We start from the raw sequence: 24,256 nt of genomic DNA on the forward strand, positions 1-24,256 counted from the left end.
AGCTTATGGCAGAGCCACTGAAAGTGAGAGAACATTCTTAGTGCTATGAATACAGTTGGACAGAACAAAGGTCCTGCCTTGCAGGAGTTTACCTTCTGGTGGGGAGAAAAAGTGAGGAACAATATACATAATTTCTATCCACTGAGCCAAACTGGTTTCGGCTCTGTCCGGTGACTAAGTTTTATAGAGAAAGATTAAGAAGGAAAAGAGAGTGAAGAAGATGGTGGGGGGTGGGGGTGGGGGCGGTTTGCTAATGTACTAGGAGTACCGGTTAATAATGAGGATTTTTTTCAATAGATGGAGTTACACATATATTGATATATATGCGAGTTGATATGTATGCTATTTTTTTGTATTGACAACAAGCTTCAAAACTTCATATGTCAAATTTGTTGAAGGTGTTAACATCATAGATATTTTTACACTTAAAAATGTCGAATTTTGTGCCAAAAAAAAGAGCATTTGCAGGAAGTTATAATTCATTATTTTGAAGAAAAGTGCTGCTGAATACTTCAGGAAGCTTATGGTGAACATGCTCCTTCTCAAGATACTTGTGAACGCTGGTTTAAACGCTTTAAAAGTGATGATTTCGATGTGAAAGACAGAATATCCAGGTCAACTGAAAAAGTTTGAAGACCAACAATTACAAGCATTATTGGATGAAGATGTGTGTCAAACTCAAAAACAACTTGCAGAAAGATTAAACATTGCTCAGCAAACAATTTCTGATCATTTACAAGCAATGGGAAAGATTTTAAAGGAAGGAAAATGGGTGCCACATCAACTGAACGAAAGACAAATGGAAAACAGAAAAGTCATCAGTGAAATGTTGCTTCAAAAGCAGGAAAGAAAGTCGTTTCTTTGCATCGAATTGTGATTGGCGATGAAAGTGAATTTATTTTGAGAATCCCAAACGCACAAAATCATGGGTTGATCCAGGTCAACCATCAACATCGATTGCAAGGCCAAATCACTTTGGGAAGAAGGCAATGCTCTGCCTTTGGTGGGATCAGGAAGGTGTGGTGTATTATGAGCTTCTAAAACCAGATGAAACCGTTAATACTGATCGCTATAGACAACAAATAATCAATTTGAACCACGCTTTGATCATGAAACAACCAGAATGTTCCAGAAGACACAGCAAAGTAATTTTGCTTCATGATGACATACCATCACACACTTCAAAACCAGTTAAAGACACGTTAAAAGATATTGCCTGGGAAGCATTAACCCACCTGCTGCATTCACCAGACCTTGCTCCTTCAGATTACCACTTGTTCCAATCAATGGCACACACACTTTCTGAGCAACACTTCAAAACATACGAAGAAGTGGAAAATTGGGTCTCTGAATGGTTTGCCTCAAAACAAGACAAGTTCTATTGGGACGGTATCCACAAATTACCTGAAAGATGGGGAAATGTGTGGCTAGCGATGGACATTACTTTGAATAAAGCACTTTTGATGTTTCTCTTGAAACTATGTTTTCTTTGATTACAAAATCCACATTATTAACCGGTACACCTGGTATAGTGTGATCAGGAAAAGGCTCTTTAATAACATTTGAAAAGAGACTTGAAAATAATAAAGAAGCTATACGGATAGTTAAGGTATTTAGAGATAGATATTTAGCATATTGACTATGTGTATCTAGCATAAGAAAGCAGGCAATTATTCCTTTGAAAGTACCACAGATAATAATTTCCTAGGTAACTATTAACCAGCATTGGTTTACATTAGACAAATAGTTTACATTATTTTAGTTAAAGCAGAATGCGGACCCAGATGAAAACTAATCAAAGATTGGCTATTTGTCTACCTGCATCTCCACTCCCAGATAAAAGAACTATATCTACCTAGATTTTTACCTTGTAGATTTCTATTCCCTTCTATTAATAATGTCAGAGAAGGAAAATTTCCTGTTTTTAATTCTACCAATTAAGAGAAAATAATTTTTAGGCAACCAAGCAACCCCATTTAATACACAACATAAATTGTCCAGAATAGAATAAAATGCTTGGGTTAAGTTAATTTTTTTTACCTTTTAAAAAATAACTGACCCAAATAACTTTTCTGTAAATATATATGAACTTCTTAAAAGCAGAGAATTGCAGTTTTCAAAAGTATAAATATGACCAGAAGATACCAAGAGAAGAGCTAGAATAATGTTATATTCTCTATGAAAAGGGTTCTTAATTTAGATTCCCAGAGTCTAGATAGACAAAATGGTCAGGAACACATAGTTTGGAATAGCATAGAGGTCCTGCCCCCAGCCCCATGTGAGTATCTTTAAGGCAAAGGGGCCACTAGTTCCTTTAGATGTACATAAAACTTTAAGACACTTAAATTATCTGCTAGCTCCTCCAGGTTTATATCTTTACTAGAGGCCCAGTGCACAGATTCATGCACCAGTGGGGTCCCTTGGCCTGGCCTGCACCCTCTCACAATCCAGGACCCCTCAGGGGATGTCAGAGTGTCAGTGTTGGCCCGATCTCTGCAGGCCAGGCTGAGGGACCCCACTGGAGCATGAATCCGTGCACTGGGCCTCTAGTATGCATATAAGGTCTTTGGTTAATCTCTTCTCCCCCTCCCCCACCACCCTGAGATTCATCAGTCTGTTCCATGTTTCCATGCCTGTGGTTTCTGCTCCTGCTTGAGCGTCTGCCCCCTGGTGGTCAGTGCATGTCATAGCTACTGGCCAGTGAGCTTAGGCTTTTATATATATAGATAGATAGCATCCCCTGGATATTTTAAGGGATTGTGATCACCAAAAAGGTGAAGAAGTGTTATTCTGAAGGATAGTTCTGCATCTATTCATTTACCCAAGTTAGTTAAACTCAAATTACAAAAGCCTTTAATCAAAAGAGTAGCCCTAGCTGGTTTGGCTCAATGGATAGAGCATCGGCCTGCAGACCCAAGGGTCCAGAGTTCGATTCCAGTGAAGGGCACGTACCTTGGTTATAGGCTCCTCCTGGGCCTGGGCCCTTGGTCAGGGCACGTGCAGGAGGCCACCAATCAATGTGTTTCTCTCACGTGGATATTTCTTTGTCTTTCCCTCTCTCTTCCACTCTCTCTAAAAAAATCATGGAAAAATATCCTCTAGTGAGGATTAAAAAAAAAAAAAAAAGAGTAAGTCTGGGTTGGCAAATGTAGCTACAAACAGTTGTTTCAGACAGATTGTATTAAAAATATTTAAGCTAGAATGTAGAGACCTAAAAGACAAAAAAACAAGCTACAGACATAAATTACGCGATTATGGGTAAACCTAGAAATTCAAAAGAGAAAAATGTGGCAAGCAGGGCTGGGCCTCTCTAAGGTAATTACTTTAATACAATCAGCTCCAAGGGGAAACAGTATTCTGTTGCAATCTATTAAATAATTAGATACTGTTGTCTTACAGGTATGAATAATTAAAAATGTGAAAGCATGATTTCAAAAGTATATTCTGCCTGGCTGGTGTGGCTCAGTGGTTGAGTGTTGTCCTATGAACCAGAAGGTTGTGGTTGATTCCTGGTCGGGGGCCCATGCATGGGTTGTGGGCTGGATTCCCAGTAGGGGGCATGCTGGAGGCAGCCAATCAATGATTCTCTCTCTCGCACTCCCTTCCTCTCTGAAATCAATAAAAATAATTTTTAAAAAATGTATATACTGTACTGATTTCCAGAATGTTCAGGATTATAAGAGCATCTCAGAAATATTACAGAAACACAAAAAATTACTTTTAGCACCATTTCTAAATGGGGGGCCAGTCACTACAAGTACTGTATTTTCCGGCGTGTAAGACGACTGGGCGTATAGAAGATTTTCCTGGGTTACAAAGTTGTCTTATACGCCGGAAAATACAGTAACACGCTGCAGAAACAAATGAGGTTTCCATTCCATGCTTCACACTCCTGTCTTCATTACTGAGACAGAGCTTTCCTAAGCTATTGCAAGGCTATGTTGAGATTAGAAAGTTTAATTTGAATTTTATACACTTCTTTAGCCAGAATTTAAGGTCTACATTTTGCTGTTATACTTAAAAGAAATACTCATGTACATATGTTAAATGCTCTACTGTTTTATTAGAATATATTTTTTATTGATTTCAGAGAGGAAGGGAGAATCATTGATTAACTGCTTCATGCACACCCCACACTGGGGATCAAGCTCACAACCTGGATATGTGCCCTGACCCGGAATCAAACTATGACCTCCAAGTTCATAGGTCAATGCTCACCCACTGAGCCACACTGGCTGGGCAATACTTTACTGTTTTAATTCACATAAGCCATTTTAACTGTTTGGTGTGAACAGTGAGGGTCTATGGTATGTCAAATGTTATGATTTTTTCAGGGCACAAAAACTGTAGTGAGGGAAAATGTTACAGGATTTAGAATTCTTGTACAGTGGAACCTCAAACTTTGAGCATGGGCAGTTGAAAATGTTTGAGTATGTGTTAAGTGCAAACTGACCGCTATTTTTGTCCTTGGGGATCTTAACAGTTTAGCAAACAACCACAGGGGCAAATGTCTGCTGTAGAGATAATGCAATACCAGGGTACTTTAAATGAAGACAAATACATCCACTTGGGAGGTGGGGAAAACTGTAGACTTTTAAAAGGCTACTTACTACTAAAAGGTAGGTTGACATTGAGATTTGCAGACCAAGAGGCAGGGAAAGCATTCCAAGTAAAAGGAAGCACCATGAACAAAGCAGAGACATAATCTGGGGCAAGCCCTGTGGTTCTCAAGCTTTCCATCCCTAAACCCTCAAAAACCAAAACAAACCCAAAAAACCCAAAACCAAAACAAACCCCAAATATAATGGATATTATAATGGGTAACACATTTCCAAGAGCTGGATTTGGCTGAATGCTTTCCCTCTTCCCCCAAATTTGCAAACAAACAAAGCACCCAACAACCTGTTTAAAAATTTTTAACTACCACAGCTCAAAGTCTTTTTTCTTTTTTTAAGAAAGGGTTTATAAGACCAATTTTACACGCCCCCCCTCCCCCCCCCCAAAAAAAAAAGACTTTTTGGGGTATGGAATTTAAACCACCCTAGCATGGCTAGGTCGGAGACAATATGTCTGTCTTCTCCCTGGGGTTTTGCAAGCATTTTTATAGATCAAGTAGGAGGAAAAAAGATATGTAAGCCATTCCGAAAGGATTTACATTAGCTATAGACAAAGAGAATGAACAATGGTAAGAGGGGCTAATTACAGGATGGGCAAGAGTCTGAAAGGAAGTGTGGGCTCCTAAGGATTGGGATGTTCATGTGCAAATAAGTGGAGGCTCCTGGAGTTCTACAGTACCTGGCTGTCATCCTTTTAGATAATCCGGAAATTGCCACCTGGAAATTAATTCTAAATTCCAACAAATATACAGGAATGTGAGCAGTCTTTTGTGAGATCTGTTCCACAGCTCTTTTGTCTCTTTCTCTCACTCTGTGGAAGCTGTAATTTTAATTTAGAACACCTCAGAATTTTTTTTTTTTGGTAAAATCCTAACTGGCATGCCAGACTCTTGTTGCTCCTCTTGGAGTTAGCTTTATAGTTCTCTACTGAAGGGGGAAGGTAAGTGATTACTTTTTAACAAACTTGAGTATTTTACTGTTAGTAAAAACAGTTGGATAAGTGGAAGTTAAGACTCAATAAATTAAACTGAGAATCTCAAAAGCCAGGCTGTGATGTTTGGACTCAGGCTCATTAGTTTTATTCAAATTATTACCATTCTTGAACCTCAATTTGCAGTTCTCGGAGGTTGCAAAATGAAGCAAAAATCTCAACATGAAATTATATGTTGGCTAATCTCTCCCTGGTGAAAGTTGAGTATTACGAACACCATTTATTTTCAACAAAATAATACACATAGGAGCTCAAATCATAAACAAAGCATCCGATTGACAAATGAAGGTCAGGCAGTTGGAACAGTTTAATCACTGGGTAGAGAAATCAACAAGGCACTATGAAAGAAATTAAGTGGGAGAGGATCAGTGTTTGCAAAAGTAACTTTATGATTGTGTGTTAAAGTCAAACATTTATCAAATGCTTAGACATGTCTAAGATGCCACTCTACATTCTTTCAGAATAATTGCATAGAAGTTATTATAATGAACAGAGAATCAATTAGTAGAGTTCTATTTGATAGTTTTGGTTATAATCATAAAACTAAAATTTAGGGTTTTTTAAAGGTAGTATTTTGATTAATCCTTCTTTTGTATAATTTATGGTAAGATTTTGGACATCAAATAGATTCACTTTAAGTGAGCTTTTCTTTGCTGACAATTATCCTCAGATAAATGAAGACTTCCTGTACTTAATTTGTATAGGAAAGATGGAAGGCACTGAAAGTTTTTTTTGTTTTTTTGGGGCAGGGGTGGGGGTTAGCTGAGTAAAAGTGAACTGGCTGTTAATTACCCTGGGGAACTCTAATGGGTTACAGGAAAGAACCTTTTGGAATAGCAGAGGCCTAGGGTGGCAGCAGTCAAAAGAAAAGATTGACTTCCTTGAAGATGAGCCTTTATTACTTTTCCTAAAAGTTTCTGCGGAAGGGGTCTCGCAAGCTAATTCTAAGAAGGTGATCTTAAAGGACGTTGGGATATCAGATGAAGAAAGGGGTTCAAATTTGGACTCACTAAGTTGAAGATTTTGGACAGATTTCCAAGTGGAGAAAACCAGCAAGTGGTTGGAAATATTAACATAGAAGGATCAGTCATGTTATGGATTCAGAGGAAATGTTTTTTTCCATTATTTAATCTGTAATTGCACAATAACACCCAATCGTTTGGCTACTGATGTTTTTTTGACATGCACGAGAAAAAGCAACTATTTCCATTGTTGTAAAGGTTTTATTGAAGAAACTTAAATGAATATAAACACTTTATGGCTAAGTAAAGACAAACACTGTGGCTAAAAAATAGTGAAAGTAAGTTTTGCTGAATCCATTAAAAATACTGGAGTATCTGTTTGGAATGTCAATTTATTTGATGCTGGTTAAATGTATAACAAGTTATATTAAATCAGTTGTAATACTCAAGTCACTGAACAAGCCTCCCTCCACACTAAAGTTTCCTGGGCTATTACTGTATTACTCTTTCCATAGTGACTATGTTTTGGGTTTCTACTTTCTCCTATACATCTATTAATTCCTATTTTCAAGAGAAAATAACCTTACCCAAATTCACCAGTGCTAGCATTTCCTTTGCTGTAACCTATTTATTCTTAGGTTAATCCCAACAATATTTGAGTGACTGCCCCATCTGACATGATGTTACTATTCTCCTAACATATTGCTACTTTTTCCCTTTCAAAACCGAAAGGATTGCATAATCGTGGATCTCAAAATTATTTATGAACCACTACTGTTGCCCTCTCCCTTAACAAACACTGCAACATTATAACCTATTTACCTCCGCTCTGAAACTGTATCTTTAACACAGTTTAACAGAGCAACATTTTTGAGAAAAACAAAACATGAAGAGGGGAAGAATTTCCAACTCCAGGCAGGCAGAGGACCTAGTAATTATTCTAACGAATACCTCTTAGAGAGGCTTGTAGTCGGGCTCGTACTTTTCCAATTTAAAACTGCTTAGATGGAGCAGTAAGTTGTCAAGTTTTTAAGGAGACATCTAAAATGCGCGTCTTTAGGCAGAGTTGCTTGAAACGGTAACAGTCAAGGGCTAGGTTTAAAAGACGTTTCTCTGCAGCTAGTCATCTCTTTCGTTCTTCAAAAGAAACTAAAGTGAACTTCCTTCATGTTCTATTTTCTGGTCGCTACTAATACCCCATTCCGGAAGGAGTAGGGAAAACAGATGATAGGGTGACGGGGAGGGAGGAGGCAAAGGAATATTACAAGTTAGACTAGGATTCTGCCTTACTATTCCGGCACGGCATGGATACTGATGAAATCAGGCTTTTCCAGGCTGCTACTTCTGCGGGGCTGGTGTAAATAAACTCGACGCTCAAAGGAGAAACCTCTCTCCTTTCCTCTATTTCCCCAAATTTACCTCTCCTCTTATACTTCCAAGTCTCATTCCCAGGGTCGTACAGAGGGGGTTCTTGCCCTATCTCACATAACGCCCCCCCCCTCCCAAAAGAAGCGGGGTCACTCCCCTCCTCCATGCAGATGCTTCAACCACTGCACTCAAATTAATATTTAACTGTGACATTTCCTGATTTCTCTACTCCGAGGAGCCAAAGCTCTTCTACTCCGGTCCGTGCATTCCCCGAGGAACTTGGCCCTCCTTTCCGTGCCACCGCAGCCCCCGGGCCCCTCGCTGCCCAGGATGCGAGCGAGCCCGGTGCACGAACCCGGAGAGGCACCGGGAGAGGCGCGCGCGGCTGCCCGCACGCTCCAGGAGCGTTCCCGCCCTCTCCCCCCGCATAGATCCAGTACGTGACTGGCCCGCGCCCCGTTACCTACTCCGAGGTGCGGGGGTGAAGGGAAGGGGACGAAAGAAGCAGCCCGAGTCCGAGGCTGCAGCCGCCAGGGAAGCCGGTGCTACCGCCGGAGACGTAGGCGCGCCTCGCAGTTACGAGGACACGCGCGCGCGCCCTCCCGGCACCCGTCGAACCCCCGCCGGGGACGGAGCCTTAGTCGATTACCTTCCGGGGCAGTGCGCCTCTAAGAGGGGAGCGGGCGGGCACTTCTTAAAGTCTCCTAACTCTTCCGGGACGCCTCTCGGGGATCGGGCTCGGGGTGTTTGTGTGCGTGTGCAAGCGCGCTCCGAGAGTACGCCCCACGACTCTCCTCCTCGGCTCCCTTCCCGGTCACTTCCTCCTCGCTTTCTGGACCGGAAGAGTTCTTGAGCCAAACTAGCTCGGCGGGCACTTCCGGGGCTGGAGAAGTAGGTTCCGGGAGGTGCTGGGAGCAGAGGCAGCGGCGGCGGCTGGAGGATGAAGAAGGAGCAGGTGCTGCACTGTCAGTTCTCCGCGTGGTACCCACTCTTCCGAAATGTCACCATCAAGAGGTAACTCAGGAGGGGCCTACTCCGGGACGATGGCCAAGGAAACTGCGACATTTGGGGAAAATTCTATCTCCATAAAAAAAAAATGCATAAATAAAAAATGCAGGCCTGGTAGGATGGGAACGCCAAAGCCGAGATTTCGACTTCCTAGTGATATTTCAGGTAGGGAGATTAATGAAGTCGATCCATATTTGCTGTACGTTCTGTTGCGGGTCAGAGAGTGTGCCAGAAGGTTATGTCATGGTTCAGAGGAGGTCAGAGGCTGGTGAGCAGTGGATTAAGCCTGTTTAGGCTTGGGAGTTCACCATCGTTGTTTTTAGAATTACCAGAGAGGGGAGGTGATCAGGAGAACTGGGTAGTCCCTGCGTTGCCACTGGCTAACCCAATTATATTGCGAAGCTCCAATGTGACAGTGTAGATGGAAAGCGTTAGTTTAGTTATATATTCTTAGGAATGCTTGTACCGCAAGAGGAAGCTGTCTGGAAAAGTTGTGGAACCATATTTGTTTTCTAGTTCTCCACCCTACAATCAAGGAACCTATCCCTATTTTGCAGGGCAAGCATAGGGTTAACGGTTTCATCTTTCACCTAGGAAATTCAAGTATGGTAGGCAAGACAGCTAGGAGAATATCCCCAAATGTTCAAAAGCAATCATGCCATCTGGAGCAAGATGCAGAGAAGGGCAGGTTTTCATTCACTAAGAGCCATAGATCAAAGAACTACATGTCCATGGATAGCATTTTCTGTACTTTGCCCGATCCTCCTTTAGGCCTAGTTTCCAGTTATTTAGATATCAACTGTCCCTTGCTTTTCATTCTGTCCTCTTAGTGCAGAGAGTGGGGATGCAGAGAGGGAAACTGTTTTGAAATCCTGAGGGATTGAAAGAGCATAAAAGGGATTATTCAAAACAATTCTTTTCCATCATCTTATTCATACATAGAATCAGCTTCCCATTACTCGTGGTGTAATGGAGGTTAGAGTAGCTCAAAGGAAGATAACCTTTGCATTTGAAGAAGGTCGAAGTCACACCAAAACAAAAGGAAGAGTTCAACAGCAGCAGTGGACATTACCTCCTATCCTAGAAGTAATTTTTCTACATGATATGCCAGTCTTTCATTACCTTGCATAATTGAAATAGGCTTTGGGTCTGAGGTAATAATAATTACTTGTTTTGGGTTGCTATCATATAAGGTATGTTTGTCAACTTGTCATACATTTTCACACTGAGTTCACTTAAAACTGACATGTACTTTCTGTGCAGTTCTTTTGCAGCCTCTGGTGTACTTTTTCTTTGCCTTCAGCAGTAAGATATAATGGTTAAGAATTGGACTCTGGAGTCAGGGCCATCTGCCTGGCTTTGAATTTTGGTTCCACCAGCATCTTGAGCAAAGTGTGTAATCTAAGTCCCATCTGGGAAATTGAGACAATAACAGCCTTATCGTGGGCATTAAATGAGATAAAGCATTTAGAATGCTTGCCACTGTTTCTGGCATATAGTAAACAAATTTGCTGCATGTTGTCACATTTTGGATTTTGGATTTAATCAAAGCTCAATTGAAGCAAAATAATTTTAGTTTACTTAAAATGTGAAACATTCACATGAAGCTGAGAGTGAAAAATAAACCAAGAGGTGGGATTTTCTGAACAGTCAAAAACTAAGCTGTACTTCCTGAAACCATTCTTTACCGTCTTTAAACTCTTCAGTGTAGTCACTTCTGTGGTGATATCACTGAACCTAACATATGGCAGGATACTCCTCCACAACTCAGGCCAGTAGGGTGGAATTGTTAGCTTTGCCATTGCCATTGTCAGCTTTAATGCTGATAGACTATATTATAGTCTGTTGTTTTTTTTTACTCAGCATTATTATTTAGGGTCAGGGGTGATTATGCAGTTAAGAATAGAAGTACATTTTTTGACAAGTTCTAGAACTTTGACTCAGGCTTATGAACAACTAGCTAGAGGACTTTGGGCCATCCACTTTACCTTTCTTCTCTCAAACATGAAAGTTATAGTAATCTTGTAAAGGCCCCTTCTGCCTCTAAAATTTCCTTAGAGTAACTTGTCTGTATATATATATCAGCCTGGTGATGTAGGTACTTTGTCCTTTAAGTCTTTTACATCTGCCAGTTTAGCCTCATTGGATTCTTGCCTGCATAATAGATTTCAGTGACCAATTTAAGCTCTTCTCTGACAGCCTTATGTGTAAAGCGTGCCTGGCAGTGACTTGTTTTATGGCTTCAGTCTTTCAGGCACGATTCTTTTTTCCTCTGAGTTTTGGTAGCTTTTGGTACATCTTGGCACAGCATTTACTATATTGTACTGTGATTTTTTTTTCTTTTATGTCTTTCTCCCTCATAGGCTTTGCATTCTTTCTTTTTCTTTTTGTTTATTTTTATTGACTTTAGAGAGAGAAGAAGGGAAGGGAGAAAGAGAAACATTGATGAGAGAGAGAGAAACATAGATCTGTTGCCTCCCATATGTGCCCCTATCAGGGATCAAACCCACAACCTAGGTATGCGCCCTGATTGGCAATCGAACCCGCAACCCTTTGGTGCACAGAACGAAGCTCCAACCAGATGAGTCACACTGGCCAGGGCAGGCTTTGCATTCTTAATGGAATCACCTTGGTATCCTCCTTGACTTACATGATATAGTGCAAGATAAGTCATAAGGATGAGTTTAGAAATGACTGTAGAACTCAGTGACTCATGAGAACTAGAATCCAACTTGATATCACCTAATAGAGGTAAGAGTTGTAGACCCTCCAAATAAGAAGAATATGCAAATAATTTATAATAGAATCAAACAGTAAATAGATGTTTTGAATCTAATCAAGGGATGATAAAACTTGGAGGGAAAGCCCAGATTCCAATCAGACTTGAGAATTAGGGGACTGAAAGATTTTATTGACATAAAAGAGTATTCTGTCTGCTCTCACTGTGGTCAGGAAAATCACCCTACATGTCTAGGAGCTGGTATTCCTGCCAACATTTCTCAGTCTCAGGCCCCTGATAAGATAAACTTCACATTCTCTTGGAAATGTAGTCTCTATAATTCTCTTGGGATGACATTGTTAGTTTAGTGGGTGTCTTTAACCCTAGGAAGAACTAGAATTAAACAGGTGATGAAATAATTCAAACTTAAGAATTTTATCTTTTTTTCTAAGTTTATTTAATATCTTTAAAATTTTGCCATTTTGAGGATAATTAGCATCTATCCTATATAATGAAGACCTAATATGCTAATTAGACCAGACAGCTGAACGACTTTCCGGATGTCCTTCCAGATGACCTTCTGGATGAAGCTGGGGCTGTGAGGGCCAGCCAAGGCAGCCACTACTACGAGGGCCAGCCAGGGCTGCGAGGGCCGAGCCCCTTGCACAAATTTCGTGCATCGGGCTTCTAGTATATATATAAAAGCCTAAGGCGACCATTACAACTGGACGACCAGCTGGTAGCTATGACGCGCACTGACCACCAGGGGGCAGGTGCTCAACACAGGAGCTTCCTCCTGGTGGTCAGTGCACTCCCACAGCCAACTTTCCGTGGCCGGCCAACCTCCCGCGGTCCCTCCCCCTACCCGCATCGGCCCTGATTGCTGGCCAGTCTGAGGGACCTCACCGTGCACGAATTTGTGCACCGGGCCTCAAGTATATATATAAAACAGGTTAGCCTTTTGGTTCCAATTTAAATTGTGTAATTGGTTTACAATGGTGATAATGTTAAACTATCTAAGAAAAATAGTTAAGTTTTTAAATAATATCGGAATGTTTTCAAGAACCTTAGATTCACTAAACTTACAGGTTAATTTGCTGGCTTTATAAGAGTTAAATACCTGGGAAGGCTTATTTAGATAGTTGACATATGGGGTGGGCAAAAGTAGGTTTATAGTTGTGAGTGTATAAAACCCAGTTTATTCTTGGACTAGAGGCGCAGTGCACGAATTTGTGCAACAGTGGGGTCCCTCGGCCTGGCCTGCGGGATTGGGCTGAAACTGGCTCTCTGACATCCCCCGAGGGGTCCCGGATTGCCACTGGTGCATGATCAGGGCCGGGGAGGGATGCGGGAGGTTGGCCAGTCAGGGAGGGACCACGGGAGGACTCCAGGGCGTGTCTGGCCCATCTGGTTCAGTCCCGATCGGCCGGACCCCAGCAGCAAGCTAACCTATTGGTCAGAGTGTCAGCCCCCTGGTGTTCAGTGCACATCATAGTGAGTGGTTGAGCTGCCTTAGCATATCATTAGCATATTACGCTTTGATTGGTTGAACGGCTGACCAGTCCACCGGACACTTAGCATATTAGGCTTTTATTATATAGGATTGTTTATTTATTTATTTGTTTGTTTACTTTTTAATCCTCACCAAAGGAGTGAGGACATTTTTTTCCATTGATTTTTAGAGAGAATGGAAGGGAGGAGAAAGGGGAAGAGACACAGTGATTGGTTGCATTCCACTCTTGACCCCACCAGGGCCTGGGATTGAACCTGCAACCAAGGTACATTCCCTTGATTGGGAGTCCAACCCGTGACTCTCTGGTCCAAGTGCCTGTGCTCTAACCACTGAACACCCCGGCCAGGGCTGTATTATTTATTTATTTATTAATTATTGTATTATTTATTTGTATTACAACTGTAATCCTACTTTGCCCACCCCTGTATTTAAAAATAAAATTGAATACATTATTTTTGTAATAGAGTTAAATTTTTTAAAGCAACCTTTTAAGTTTCAGAGGCTTACTTGAAATTGGTTAAAATTTAGCAGGTTTACAAATACATTAAGATTTGTTAATTGAACCTTTTTTATAAAAGCCTGAAGAGCTAGGCTTTTGAATGTGAAATTGTAACTTTGATAAATCAGATATTAATTTTTAAAACTGAAGTAGTCCATGAAATAATTTTTTCTTTACACAAAAACCATTGTAATGTGCCAAAAATTATTCTGTAAATAAATGAAGCATATTATAAGTTGATGATATTCTGTTGACTCTCTGAAAGTAAGCAGGACATAATCTTGTTTACTTAAAAAAAAGTATATATATGCTTTATGATCAAAGTAATAACATTACCTGTAGGTATCCAGCAGGATTTTTTTGGTGAATTATTATTACAGAGGAAAAAACAAATGATCCCATGAGTTTTTTAAGTGACTTCAAGTATGGCTTTGCCATCCTTAGTTATGATGACCTGAAGCAAATGGAACTAAAGGATGGCCAGTTAAAGAGCTTTATTGCTCTGGTGATCAGTGAAGTAGATGCCACAAAAGCATCCACACATCACAGGTATTCTTAGGTTTATGTGCTCATTGCCAGCCAAAGAACAGTTTCTAGAAGCTTAAGTCCACTTCTGCCCTCTCTTCTAGAAGGTGGTCAGATGCTGTTCCTTTTCTGATTTGTTTGCTGCACTTCCTGTGTTGCTGCAATTATCTCTTGTCTCTAATTCCCTAAAGTCATATAATTATTGTACTCACTCAGAATTCTTTTGAGTTTGTTGCTTTCATACTGTGATTTCAGCTTGCTTCTTTGGATTTGGTTGACTTTTGTCTTTATCACAAAGACAATTGTAGTAACTTTATGAACCTAATTTAGCTTACCGAAATATTTATTCATATTCTAATTTCTAGTCTGCCGCCATCAAATGTACATCATTAACATTTTCCACTTCATAGTTGTATAATGGGAACAAGTAATTTAAAAACTGAGTTTGGAAATTTTTTCTTTCTGCTTATGTTTGGCCTTTTTAAATAATGCCTTTTTTGGTATATGCATTTTTTTTTTTTTTTTTTTAGTGTCATTCTTCCACTTCCTCAGAATGTGAAGGATTATTTACTTGATGATGGAACTCTGGTGGTTTCAGGAAGGTAAAGTATATCAGAAAACCATTTTTAATACTTTTATCATAAAGGAATGTTGTACTGATTAAAACTCAGCCATTGCCATATAAAATGCACCATTCTCTCCCCTTTTTTTCTAGCTAAAATTATGTGCTGATTTTGATCCTTTATTTTTTTGTCAATGCTCAATTAATAAGATTCTTAAAATTGGGTACTTCTCTAGTAATTACTGTTTATGAAAATGGGCAATTCCTTTCTCTCTGCCTTTAGAAAATGGGGATGGAGAGTACTGGTGGTGGGACAGAGAGGGCATGTTATTACCCTTTGGGATTCTTCAGTTATTTTAAGATAAGAAATTCATTGTTCATTGCAAACAAAGTTTTACTAGGGTGTATCATTTTTAAGTACTTAGCATTTTGTTCCCCACAGTTAACCCACCATGACTCCACCTCCACGCTTCTCTGTTCATGTAGTTCCTCTAATTGTAAAAGGAAGAAGTTACCATGCTTTAGTCTTTTTAGTGTAAACTTGAAAAAGTTTAAGCATTATACAATTTAAAGATGTTCCATGTGTTCATTCAGGTCTCTGCTCAGAAATCATGTTATCTTAGTGCTCATCCCTCACTATCCTTTCTAAAGTAGCCTAATACTAACCCTTGCTGGAACTTTTTTTTTTTTTTTTTTTTTTAGAATTGTAGGTTGGAAATAATTTTCCCTTAGAATTATTAAAAGTTTTGTTTTTTATTGTGCTCAAGTACACATAAAATTTATTATAACTATTTTAAAGTGTACAGTTCATTGGTAATAAGTACATTTATATTGTTGTGCAACCATCACCACCATCCATCTCCAGAACTTTTTCATCATGTAAAACTGATAGCTCTCTGTGCCTTAGATTTCTCTTCTGTGAATGGGTGACTGATGTCAGAGAAGTAACCTCACAGGGTTGTGGCAGAGATACAAACGGATACTGTGTAAAATGTTTAGCCCAATGCCTAGTATATTGTATGTTCTTAAAAAATACTGACTGCTCTCGTCATCATTAATTTCAGTCTGATCATTAAACACTCCAGTAAATATATAAGTGAAAATTGTGATAAGTGCTATGAAGGAAATGGGGAGGCCACTGACATATTAAGTTACTGAGGGTGAGAGTGGGGCTGAGGGTTGCAGGGCGGGTCAGGGGATTTCCTTAAAAAGTAACTTTTATGAGACTCTGAGAAAGGAAGTTTGGATAGAAGGTAGTCAGTTGAGTGGTGGAGGGAAGTTTGGGTTAAAGGTAGTCAGTTGAGTGGTTGAGGGAATAGCATTAAAGAGGGCTCTGAGGTGCGGAAGATCTTCACGTGCAGGAAACGAATAAGAGAGGGTCAAGTGATGGGAGTCTCAGTTGCTGAAATGGGAGCGATGGTTAGGGTTCAGGTTGAGGTATGTGTGTGGGAGTCATGTTAAAGATCCTAGACTTTATTGAGAACTCAGGTATTGAAGGGCTCTGAGCAAGAAAGTGACTTTGGCAGATTTCATTTTGTCAACAATGACTGGTTACTGTGTGGGACTTGAAGGCCAGTTAGGAACCTGATGCTGAATTGGACCAAGTGAGAGCTGATAGTGGCTTGATCTAAGAGGGTGACACTGGAGCGGAGAGAATCCTGCAACTTTCAGAACTCAGTGATGGAGAAGGAAGTGGCAAGAATTTCTGCTTGAACAACTAACTCGATGAATGAAGATGTCATTTGCTCAGACTGAGAAAAGCATTGTTTATTGAGCCTTTGATTTGAAAAATGTAGTAATTTATTTATTTTTTATTTTATAAAAATATTTTTATTGACTTTACAGAGAGGAAGGGAGAAGAATAGAGAGTTAGAAACATCAACGAGAGAGAAACATCTATCAGCTGCCTCCTACAATCCCCCTACTGGGGATTGAGCCTGCAACCAAGGTACATGCCCTTGACTGGAATTGAACCTGGGACTCTTCAATCCACGGACCAATGCCCTATCCACTGAGCCAAACTGGTTAGGGCAAAAATGTAGTAATTTTAGATTGTATTACTTTTATAGTTAAAAACGTGAAAATTAGCCCTGGCCACTGTGGTTCAATGGTTAGGGTGTTAGCCTATGCATCAAAGGGTCGAGGGTTTGATTTCCGGTCAAGGTCACGTACTGGGTTGCAGGTTCTGATCCCTGGCCCTGGTTGGGGTGCATGCAGGAGGCAACTAATCGATGCTAACATCAATGTTCCTCTCTCTTTCTCTCTCTCCCCCTCTCCCCATTCTCCCCCTTCCCCTCCCCCTCTCTCCCTCTCTCTTCCCCTCCCCCCTCTCTCCCTCCCCCTCCCCCTCCTCCCTCTCCCTCTCCCCCTCCCCCTTCCTTTCCCCCTCCCTCTCCCTCTCCCTAAAGATCAATGTAAAAAATATTCTTGGATGAGGATTAATAACAAATTTGAAAATTATACGTATAATTTATATGAGGTACATTTACAATAAAATGCACAGATCTGTTTTGCCACCACTCCATTGAAAATATTGACCATTTCCATTCCCCAGAAAGTCCCTATATCTCTTTTTGGTCTCTCCTTCCTACCTCCATTTTCCCACCCAGGCAAACACTGGTCTGATTTCTATCTCCATAGCTTAGTTTGTCAGTTCTAGAATTTCATATAAATGGAATCATATAGTATTTTTGTGTGTCTCTGGCTTCTTTCTGTCTTTCTTTCCTTATATTTTTTGTTAATCCTCACCCGAGGATATTTTTCCATTGATTTTTAGGGAGAGGGGATGAGAGAGGGAAAGAGAGAGAGAAACATCGATTGGTTGCCTCCTGCATGGGCCCCGACCAGGGCCTGGGGCGGGGAGGAGCCTGCAACTGAGGTCCGTAAACTTGACTGGAATCGAACCTGGGACCCTTTGGTCCACAGGCAGACTCTTTATCCATTAAGCCAAACCAGCTAGGGCTGGCTTCTTTAATTTGATATAATGCTTTTAAGATTCATCTAAGTTGCGTTTTATCACTGAGTAGCTTTTTTCAAACATGTCTTTTTAAAACTCAGTGTTTGTGTTTTGCATGTGGGCTTAGGTGTATATCCCTCTCAGTTCGTTCCTTGCTATACTAATCATTTTATCTCCCTGAGTTCAGATAGTAACAGTTTTTTTGAATGAGTGTGTGTGTTTAAAGTATTATTTATAGAAGACCACAGCTGCATCCATTACTACATGAACATTTTAGCTCCTTTATATGAAATATATCCCTGAATCAAAGTATAGTATATAGCAAGCATGTCAAACTCAAAGACTAACAAAGGCCAAATAAACAAGGTTTAAGTTTATGTGGGCCGCAAAAAAACCCAAAAGCTTCAATTTTCATAGAAACGTAGGTTTATTTTGAAAAGTATAGTATGAAAGAAACAACAAGAGCAATGATGAAATTAATGTTTTCTTCCTGACACTTGGCATCTCTTCTCTGCTACTGTCTTTCCTACTATGGGGGAAATCTTGTTCTCAGTGATTACTTTCAAAACTGACCCAATATGAATGCTTAGAATTCTATCATTTGTAAAATATGCCCCCAACTTTTTTTTTAATTATAGAAGTAATACTTGTCATTGTAGTAAACTTGACAACTGCAGAGAAGAATGAAGGAGTAGAGGAAAATCACTCAGCAGAGAAAAATTCCACTGTCTGAAAACAAATGCTGTTCAAATTTTGGCACATTTTTTTTCTATTCTTTTTAAATACACTTTATAGCCTAAGTGGTGGGCGTGCTACATACTATATAGTTTCATATTGCTTTTGTCATTGACCATCATAGCATAAATTTTCTCTGTGCTTTAAAAATGGCATTATTTTTAACAACTGCATGATTTTCATGTATAGGCATTTGCTGTAATTAAATCTAATTTCATAGTTGTTGGACATTTAGGTCATTTACAACTTTTTCTTACTGAAAAATAATTCTTGAACAAACATTTTTGGCCCTAGCAGTTTTGGCTCAGTGGATAGTGTTGGCCTGCTGACTGAAGGGTCCTGGGTTCAATTGTGGTCAAGGGCACGTGCCTGGGTTGCAGGCTTGATCCCCAGTAGGGGGCGTGCAGGAGGCAGCTGATCATTGATTCTCTCTGATCATTGATGTTTCTATTTCTCTCCCTCTGAAATCAATAAAAATATATTAACAAAAATACACAAACATTTTTGTATAGAACATTGTTTGCATTTAGGATTATTTCTGTACATTAAGAATCCTAGACTCTAATTATAGATCAAAGGTTATAAAAATGTTTTAAGACTCTTGACCAGTATTGCCTAATAGCTTTCACTAACCATTGTACCAATTTATGCTCTTAACTCTAATGTAGTAGAGTACCTTATTCCAGAAAGTAAAATTCCTAATTGAATGCTTTTCTGTAAGTTTCCAAGTTATTTGTTACATAGAAAATAAAAGGCAGAAAAAGTCTCTGAATATAATTTCTTCAGTTTCAGCTCCCATGAAATAAGTGTGGTTTTTTGTTTGTTTTTTTGCTGTTCAAACTCTTATCTATTCTCTTTCACCTGACACCCAGTGCCCTCTATGTTTGCTCCATGTGACAATTGGGATGATTTTGGTTGCAAGTAATAGAATATTTGTTATGATTCAAATGCTTGTATGGCCCCCAAATTCATATATTTAAATCTTAACCCCCAAAGATATTAGGTATTAGGAGGTGCGGTGTTTGGGAGGTGATTATACCAGTATCATGAGGGTGGACTCCTCATGACTAGGATTAGCATTCTTATAAAAGATCACATGGAGCTCTTAGCTCCTTCTCCCGTGTCGGACACCAAGAAGGTGGCCATCTGCAAGCCAGAAGGGGGCTCTTACCAGGACCCGACCCTGCTGGCACCCTCATCTTGGATTTCCACCCTCCATAACTGAGAAATAAATTTCAGTTGGCAAACCATCTCGTCTATGTTATTTTGTTATAGTATCCTGAACAGACTAAGACATCCATCTTTAAAACTGGCTTAAACAGTAAGGCAAGTATGTTATTTCATATAACTACTAGAGGTCCAGTGCATGAAATTTGTGCACTCGGAGGGGGGGTCCCTCAGCCCGGCCTGCACCTTCTCACAGTCTGGGAGCCCTCGGGGGATATCCTTAGTGCTGAGCCCGGCTTCTGGCTGAGCAGCGCTCCCCTTGTGGGAACGCACTGACCACCAGGGGGCAGCTCCTGCATTGAGCATCTGCCCCCTGGTGGTCAGTGCTCGTCATAGCGACCAGTCGTTCCGCTGTCGGACCGAAACTGACTCTCTGACATTGTGTGAGGGAGGGGTCCTGGATTTCGAGAGGGCACAGGCCAGGCTGAGGGACCCCACTAGTGCACGATCGGGGCCGGGGAGGGACGCGGGAGGTTGGCCAGTCAGGGAGGGACCACAAGAGGGCTCAAGGGCATGTTCGGTCCATCTCGCTCAGTACTGATTGACTGGACCCCAGCAGCAAGCTAACCTACCAGTCGGAGCGTTTGTCCCCTGGTGGTCAGTGCACGTCATAGCAACTGGTCGACTGTCTGCCCCCTGGTGGTCTGCACGTTATAGCAAGTGGTTGAGCGGCCTTAGCATATCATTAGCATATTATGCTTTGATTAATTGAACGAACGACCGGACAACCAGACATTTAGCATATTAAGCTTTTATTATATAGGATAAGCCGGAAGGCATGGCAGTTATGGAAAAGTATAGTACTTCAGTGATGTTAGGACTAGAAATTAGCTTCTCTGAATTTCTTGGTTTTTCTTTCTGAAGTCCAAGTTGCTGTAGTAGCTTCAGACATCATGTTCTCACACTTTCCTAGGCCAGTTGTTTGTAGTTTAGTATTGAGGAGGGTCCAGGGCAGAGTTATCCCCTCTGAGTGCCTTCAGCCTTTGCTTCCTCCCGGGCAACGAGATTGGCTACTAGATGCCTCCTTCCCATACCTGCTTCTTCAAAGGGAGTGTGTCTGAGTATTTCTTTCTCACTCTCTTCCCCATACCTCTCTGTGTTGCCAGTCCAGACTCAGGGAATTCTGGACACCAGTCCACACACTCTGTTTTCACTGTATAAACTAAGGAGTCTTGCCCCTCAGGGTGTTCTCTCCGCTGTGCAGAACAGCTCTTCAGAGGTTTCCTCTGGTGTCTTCCTTCATCCCGTTTGACCTTCCTGGTCTCTGGCAGCACTTTCTCACCACTGGACTCAATAGTTGTGGATGATTCTTGGTGTCATCCGAGGAAGACTTTGAGCTTTCTTTCCCTTATTTCTAAGTGATTTCTGAAAGGCAGAAAGTTTTTATTCTGCCATCTTTATTGTACTCTCATTAATTTCGTATTAGTTTTTATTAGTTTCTGTCTCAAAAAGTGGACTTGTCCTAATATTACACTCCAATTGAAAGGCTTTTTACATACTCACCTGAAATTCTGACTACATAGTACACAACCTTTTTCTTTCTTAATTTTTGCTTCATGTCCTTCTAGGGAAGATCCTCCAACATGTTCTCAGCCAGACAGTGATGATGAAGCAGAAGAAATACAGGTTGGTGCTACTCTGTTCTGGAGACTGTTCTAATTTCAGTGATCTCTGAAATAGTTCTGACCTTTAGTTCTTAGCATATATTCATTGAAGTGAGAAATTACGTGAAAATCTCACTTTGATGTATACTTTTATTTACATACTAGAGGCCCAGTGCACAAATTCCTGAATGGGTGGGGTCTGGCTGGCCTGGCCCCAATTGGGGAAGGGGAGGAGATGGGGGGAGGGGCCGTAGGGGGGGGGTGTTGGCCAGCTACCCCGACCTTGATGGGGTGGGAGAGGCTAATTGGGAGCGGGGCCGGCCTGCGGGAGGGGCCACGGGTGGTTGGCTGGCCAGCCCCACCCCAGATCGGCTGGTTTGCTGGCTGCAGTGGGCGTCATAGCGACTGGTCATTCCAGTCGTTACAGCGTCCTGGTCGCTGGCTTTTTATATATCTGTTTATGTATAAATTATACACGGAGTACTGCTTTTTTGGAAGCCCAGTACATTATCGACATTTAATGTTTTTTTCTATTCTCTTCTTCATGCAGTGGTCAGATGACGAAAACACGGCCACACTAACGGTAAGAGCAGAGTGCCAGCCTGGGACAGCCCCACACTGTCACACAGCTGCTTCGGGCCTCAGTGCGTGCCTCTGAATTCCCCTCTACTCGCCATTTCAAATGGCTCATTTTTTTCTGTTGGCTATTATGTATTACTATCATTTTTAAAATTTATTATTAAAGTTTTTTAAAATATATTTTGATTGATTTCAGAGAGGAAAGGAGAGGGAGAGAGAGAGAAACATCAATGATGAGAGAGAATCATTGATTGGCTGCCTCCAGCATGCCCCCCACTGGGGACTGAGCCCGTAACCTAGCCATGCACTCCTACCCGGAATTGAACTGTGACCTCCTGATTCATAGGTTGACGCTCACCCACTGACCCCCGCCAGTTTGGCTATTAAAATTCTTTAAAATTGATTTTAGAGAGAAAGAGAAGGAGAGGGAGAGAAAGGGAGGGAAACATTGATGTGAGAGAGAAACATTGATTGTTTGCCTCCCATAGGGCCCCGACTAGGGATTGAGCCCACAAACCAGGTTATGTGCCCTGACTGGGAACCGAAGTTGCAGCCCTTCAGTGCATGGGACTATGCTGCAACCAACCGAGCCACACTGGCCAGGGCTCTTATGTATTATTTTGAAAAATAACTTGAATCACTCTTTATTTTCTTTTTCCTTTTTAAAAAATATTTGTTTACTGATTTCAGAGAGGAAGGGAGAGGGAGAGATAGAAACATCAATATTGAGAGAGAATCATTGATTGGCTGCCTTCTGCATGCCCCACACTGGGGATCGAGCCTGCAACCCAGGCATGTGCCCTTGACCAGACTCGAACCTGGGACCCTTCAGTCCGCACGCCGACATTCTATCCACCGAGCCAAACCAGCTAGGGCTTGAAACACTCTTTTTTTTTTTTTTTCCAATTTTTTTATTAAGGTATTATATGTGTACATATCTTACCATTGCCCTCCCCACACCCCACTCCCATATATGCCCCCACCCCCCAGAGTTTTGCATCCATTGGTTATGCTTATATGCATGCATACAAGTCCTTTGATTGATCTCTTATCTCCCCCACCTCTCCCTAACCTTCCCCTTGTAATTTGACAGTCTGTTTGATGCTTTACTGCCTCTGTATCTATCTTTTTGTTCAAGTTTATAATGTTCTTTATTATCCATAAATGAGTGAGATCATGTGGTATTTTTCTTTCATTGACTGACTTATTTCACTTAACATAATGTTCTCCAATTCCTCCCAGGTTGCTGCAAATGATGAGAATTCCTTCTTTTTTATGGCAGCATAGTATTCCATTGTGTAGATGTACCACAGTTTTCTGATCCAGTCATCTGCTGACGGGCACCTAGGCTGTTTCCAAATCTTAGCTATGGTGAATTGCGCTGCTATGAACATAGGGGTGCATATATCCTTTCTAATTGGTGTTTCTAGTTTCTTCGGATATATTCCCAGGAGTGGGATTACTGGGTCAAATGGGAGTTCCATTTTCAGTTTTTTGAGGAAACTCCATACTGTTCTCCACAGTGGCTGCACCAGTCTGCAATCCCACCAGCAGTGCACGAGGGTTCCTTTTTCTCCGCATCCTCGCCAACACTTGTCGTTTGTTGATTTGTTGATGATAGCCATTCTGACAGGTGTGAGATGGTACCGCATTGTTGTTTTGATTTGCATCTCTCGGATAATTAGTGACGTTGAGCAAGTTTTCATGTGTCTCTTGGCCTTCCTTCTGTCTTCTTTTGAAAAGATTCTATTTAGGTCTGTTGCCCATTTTTTTATTGGATCATTTATCTTCCTTTTATTAAGTTGTATAAGCTGCCTGTAGATGTTGGAGATTAAACCTTTATCAGTGATGCCATTTGCAAATATGTTCTCCCATGCAGTGGGCCTTCTTGTTGTTTTGTTGATGGTTTCTTTTGCTGTGAAAAAGCTTTTTATTTTGATGTAGTCCCATTTGTTAATTTTCTCTTTAGCTTCCATTGCCCTAGGGGCAGTGTCAGTGAAGAATTTCTTTTGGCATATGTCTGACATTTTGCTGCCTGTGGATTGCTCTAGTATTTTTATGGTTTCCCGTCTTATGTTTAAGTCCTGTATCCATTTTGAGTTTATTTTTGTGTATGGCGTAAGTTGGTGATCAAGCTTCATTTTTTTGCATGTATCTGTCCAATTTTCCCAACACCATTTATTGAAGAGACTGTCTTTATTCCATTGTATGTTCATGCCTCCTTTGTCAAATATTAATTGAGCATAGTGGTTTGGGTCAATATCTGGATTCTCTATTCTGTTCCATTGATCTATATGTCTGTTCTTGTGCCAGTACCAGGCTGTTTTGAGAACAGTGGCTTTGTAATACAGCTTGAAATCTGGTATTGCGATCCCTCCTACTTTATTCTTCT

General features: G+C 40.9%; 2 protein-coding genes across 4 annotated transcripts in view; one reads left to right on the forward strand and one right to left on the reverse strand.

Annotated features, from left to right (window-relative positions):
• The window catches only part of NUDT5 (nudix hydrolase 5), a 42,831-nt gene extending 34,104 nt beyond the window's left edge, over positions 1–8,727 (reverse strand). For 2 of the 3 annotated variants that reach the window (XR_013813451.1, XM_079769587.1), the window contains exon 1: positions 8,587–8,727. The gene's annotated coding sequence lies outside the window, so the exon portion shown is untranslated. The other variant, XR_013813449.1, reaches the window with a different exon arrangement.
• Positions 8,728–8,815: 88 nt separating this feature from the next.
• The window catches only part of CDC123 (cell division cycle 123), a 71,472-nt gene continuing 56,031 nt past the window's right edge, over positions 8,816–24,256 (forward strand). Inside the window, exons 1-4 of the mRNA XM_079769586.1 lie at positions 8,816–8,951; positions 14,732–14,803; positions 21,250–21,307; positions 21,836–21,868. Coding sequence (XP_079625712.1) covers positions 8,878–8,951; positions 14,732–14,803; positions 21,250–21,307; positions 21,836–21,868 — 237 coding nt within the window. The 5' untranslated portion in view covers positions 8,816–8,877. The remainder of the gene's footprint in view (positions 8,952–14,731; positions 14,804–21,249; positions 21,308–21,835; positions 21,869–24,256) is intronic.

This window comes from Cnephaeus nilssonii, assembly GCF_951640355.1.
Source record: "Cnephaeus nilssonii genome assembly, chromosome: 4".
NCBI lineage: Eukaryota > Metazoa > Chordata > Mammalia > Chiroptera > Vespertilionidae > Cnephaeus > Cnephaeus nilssonii.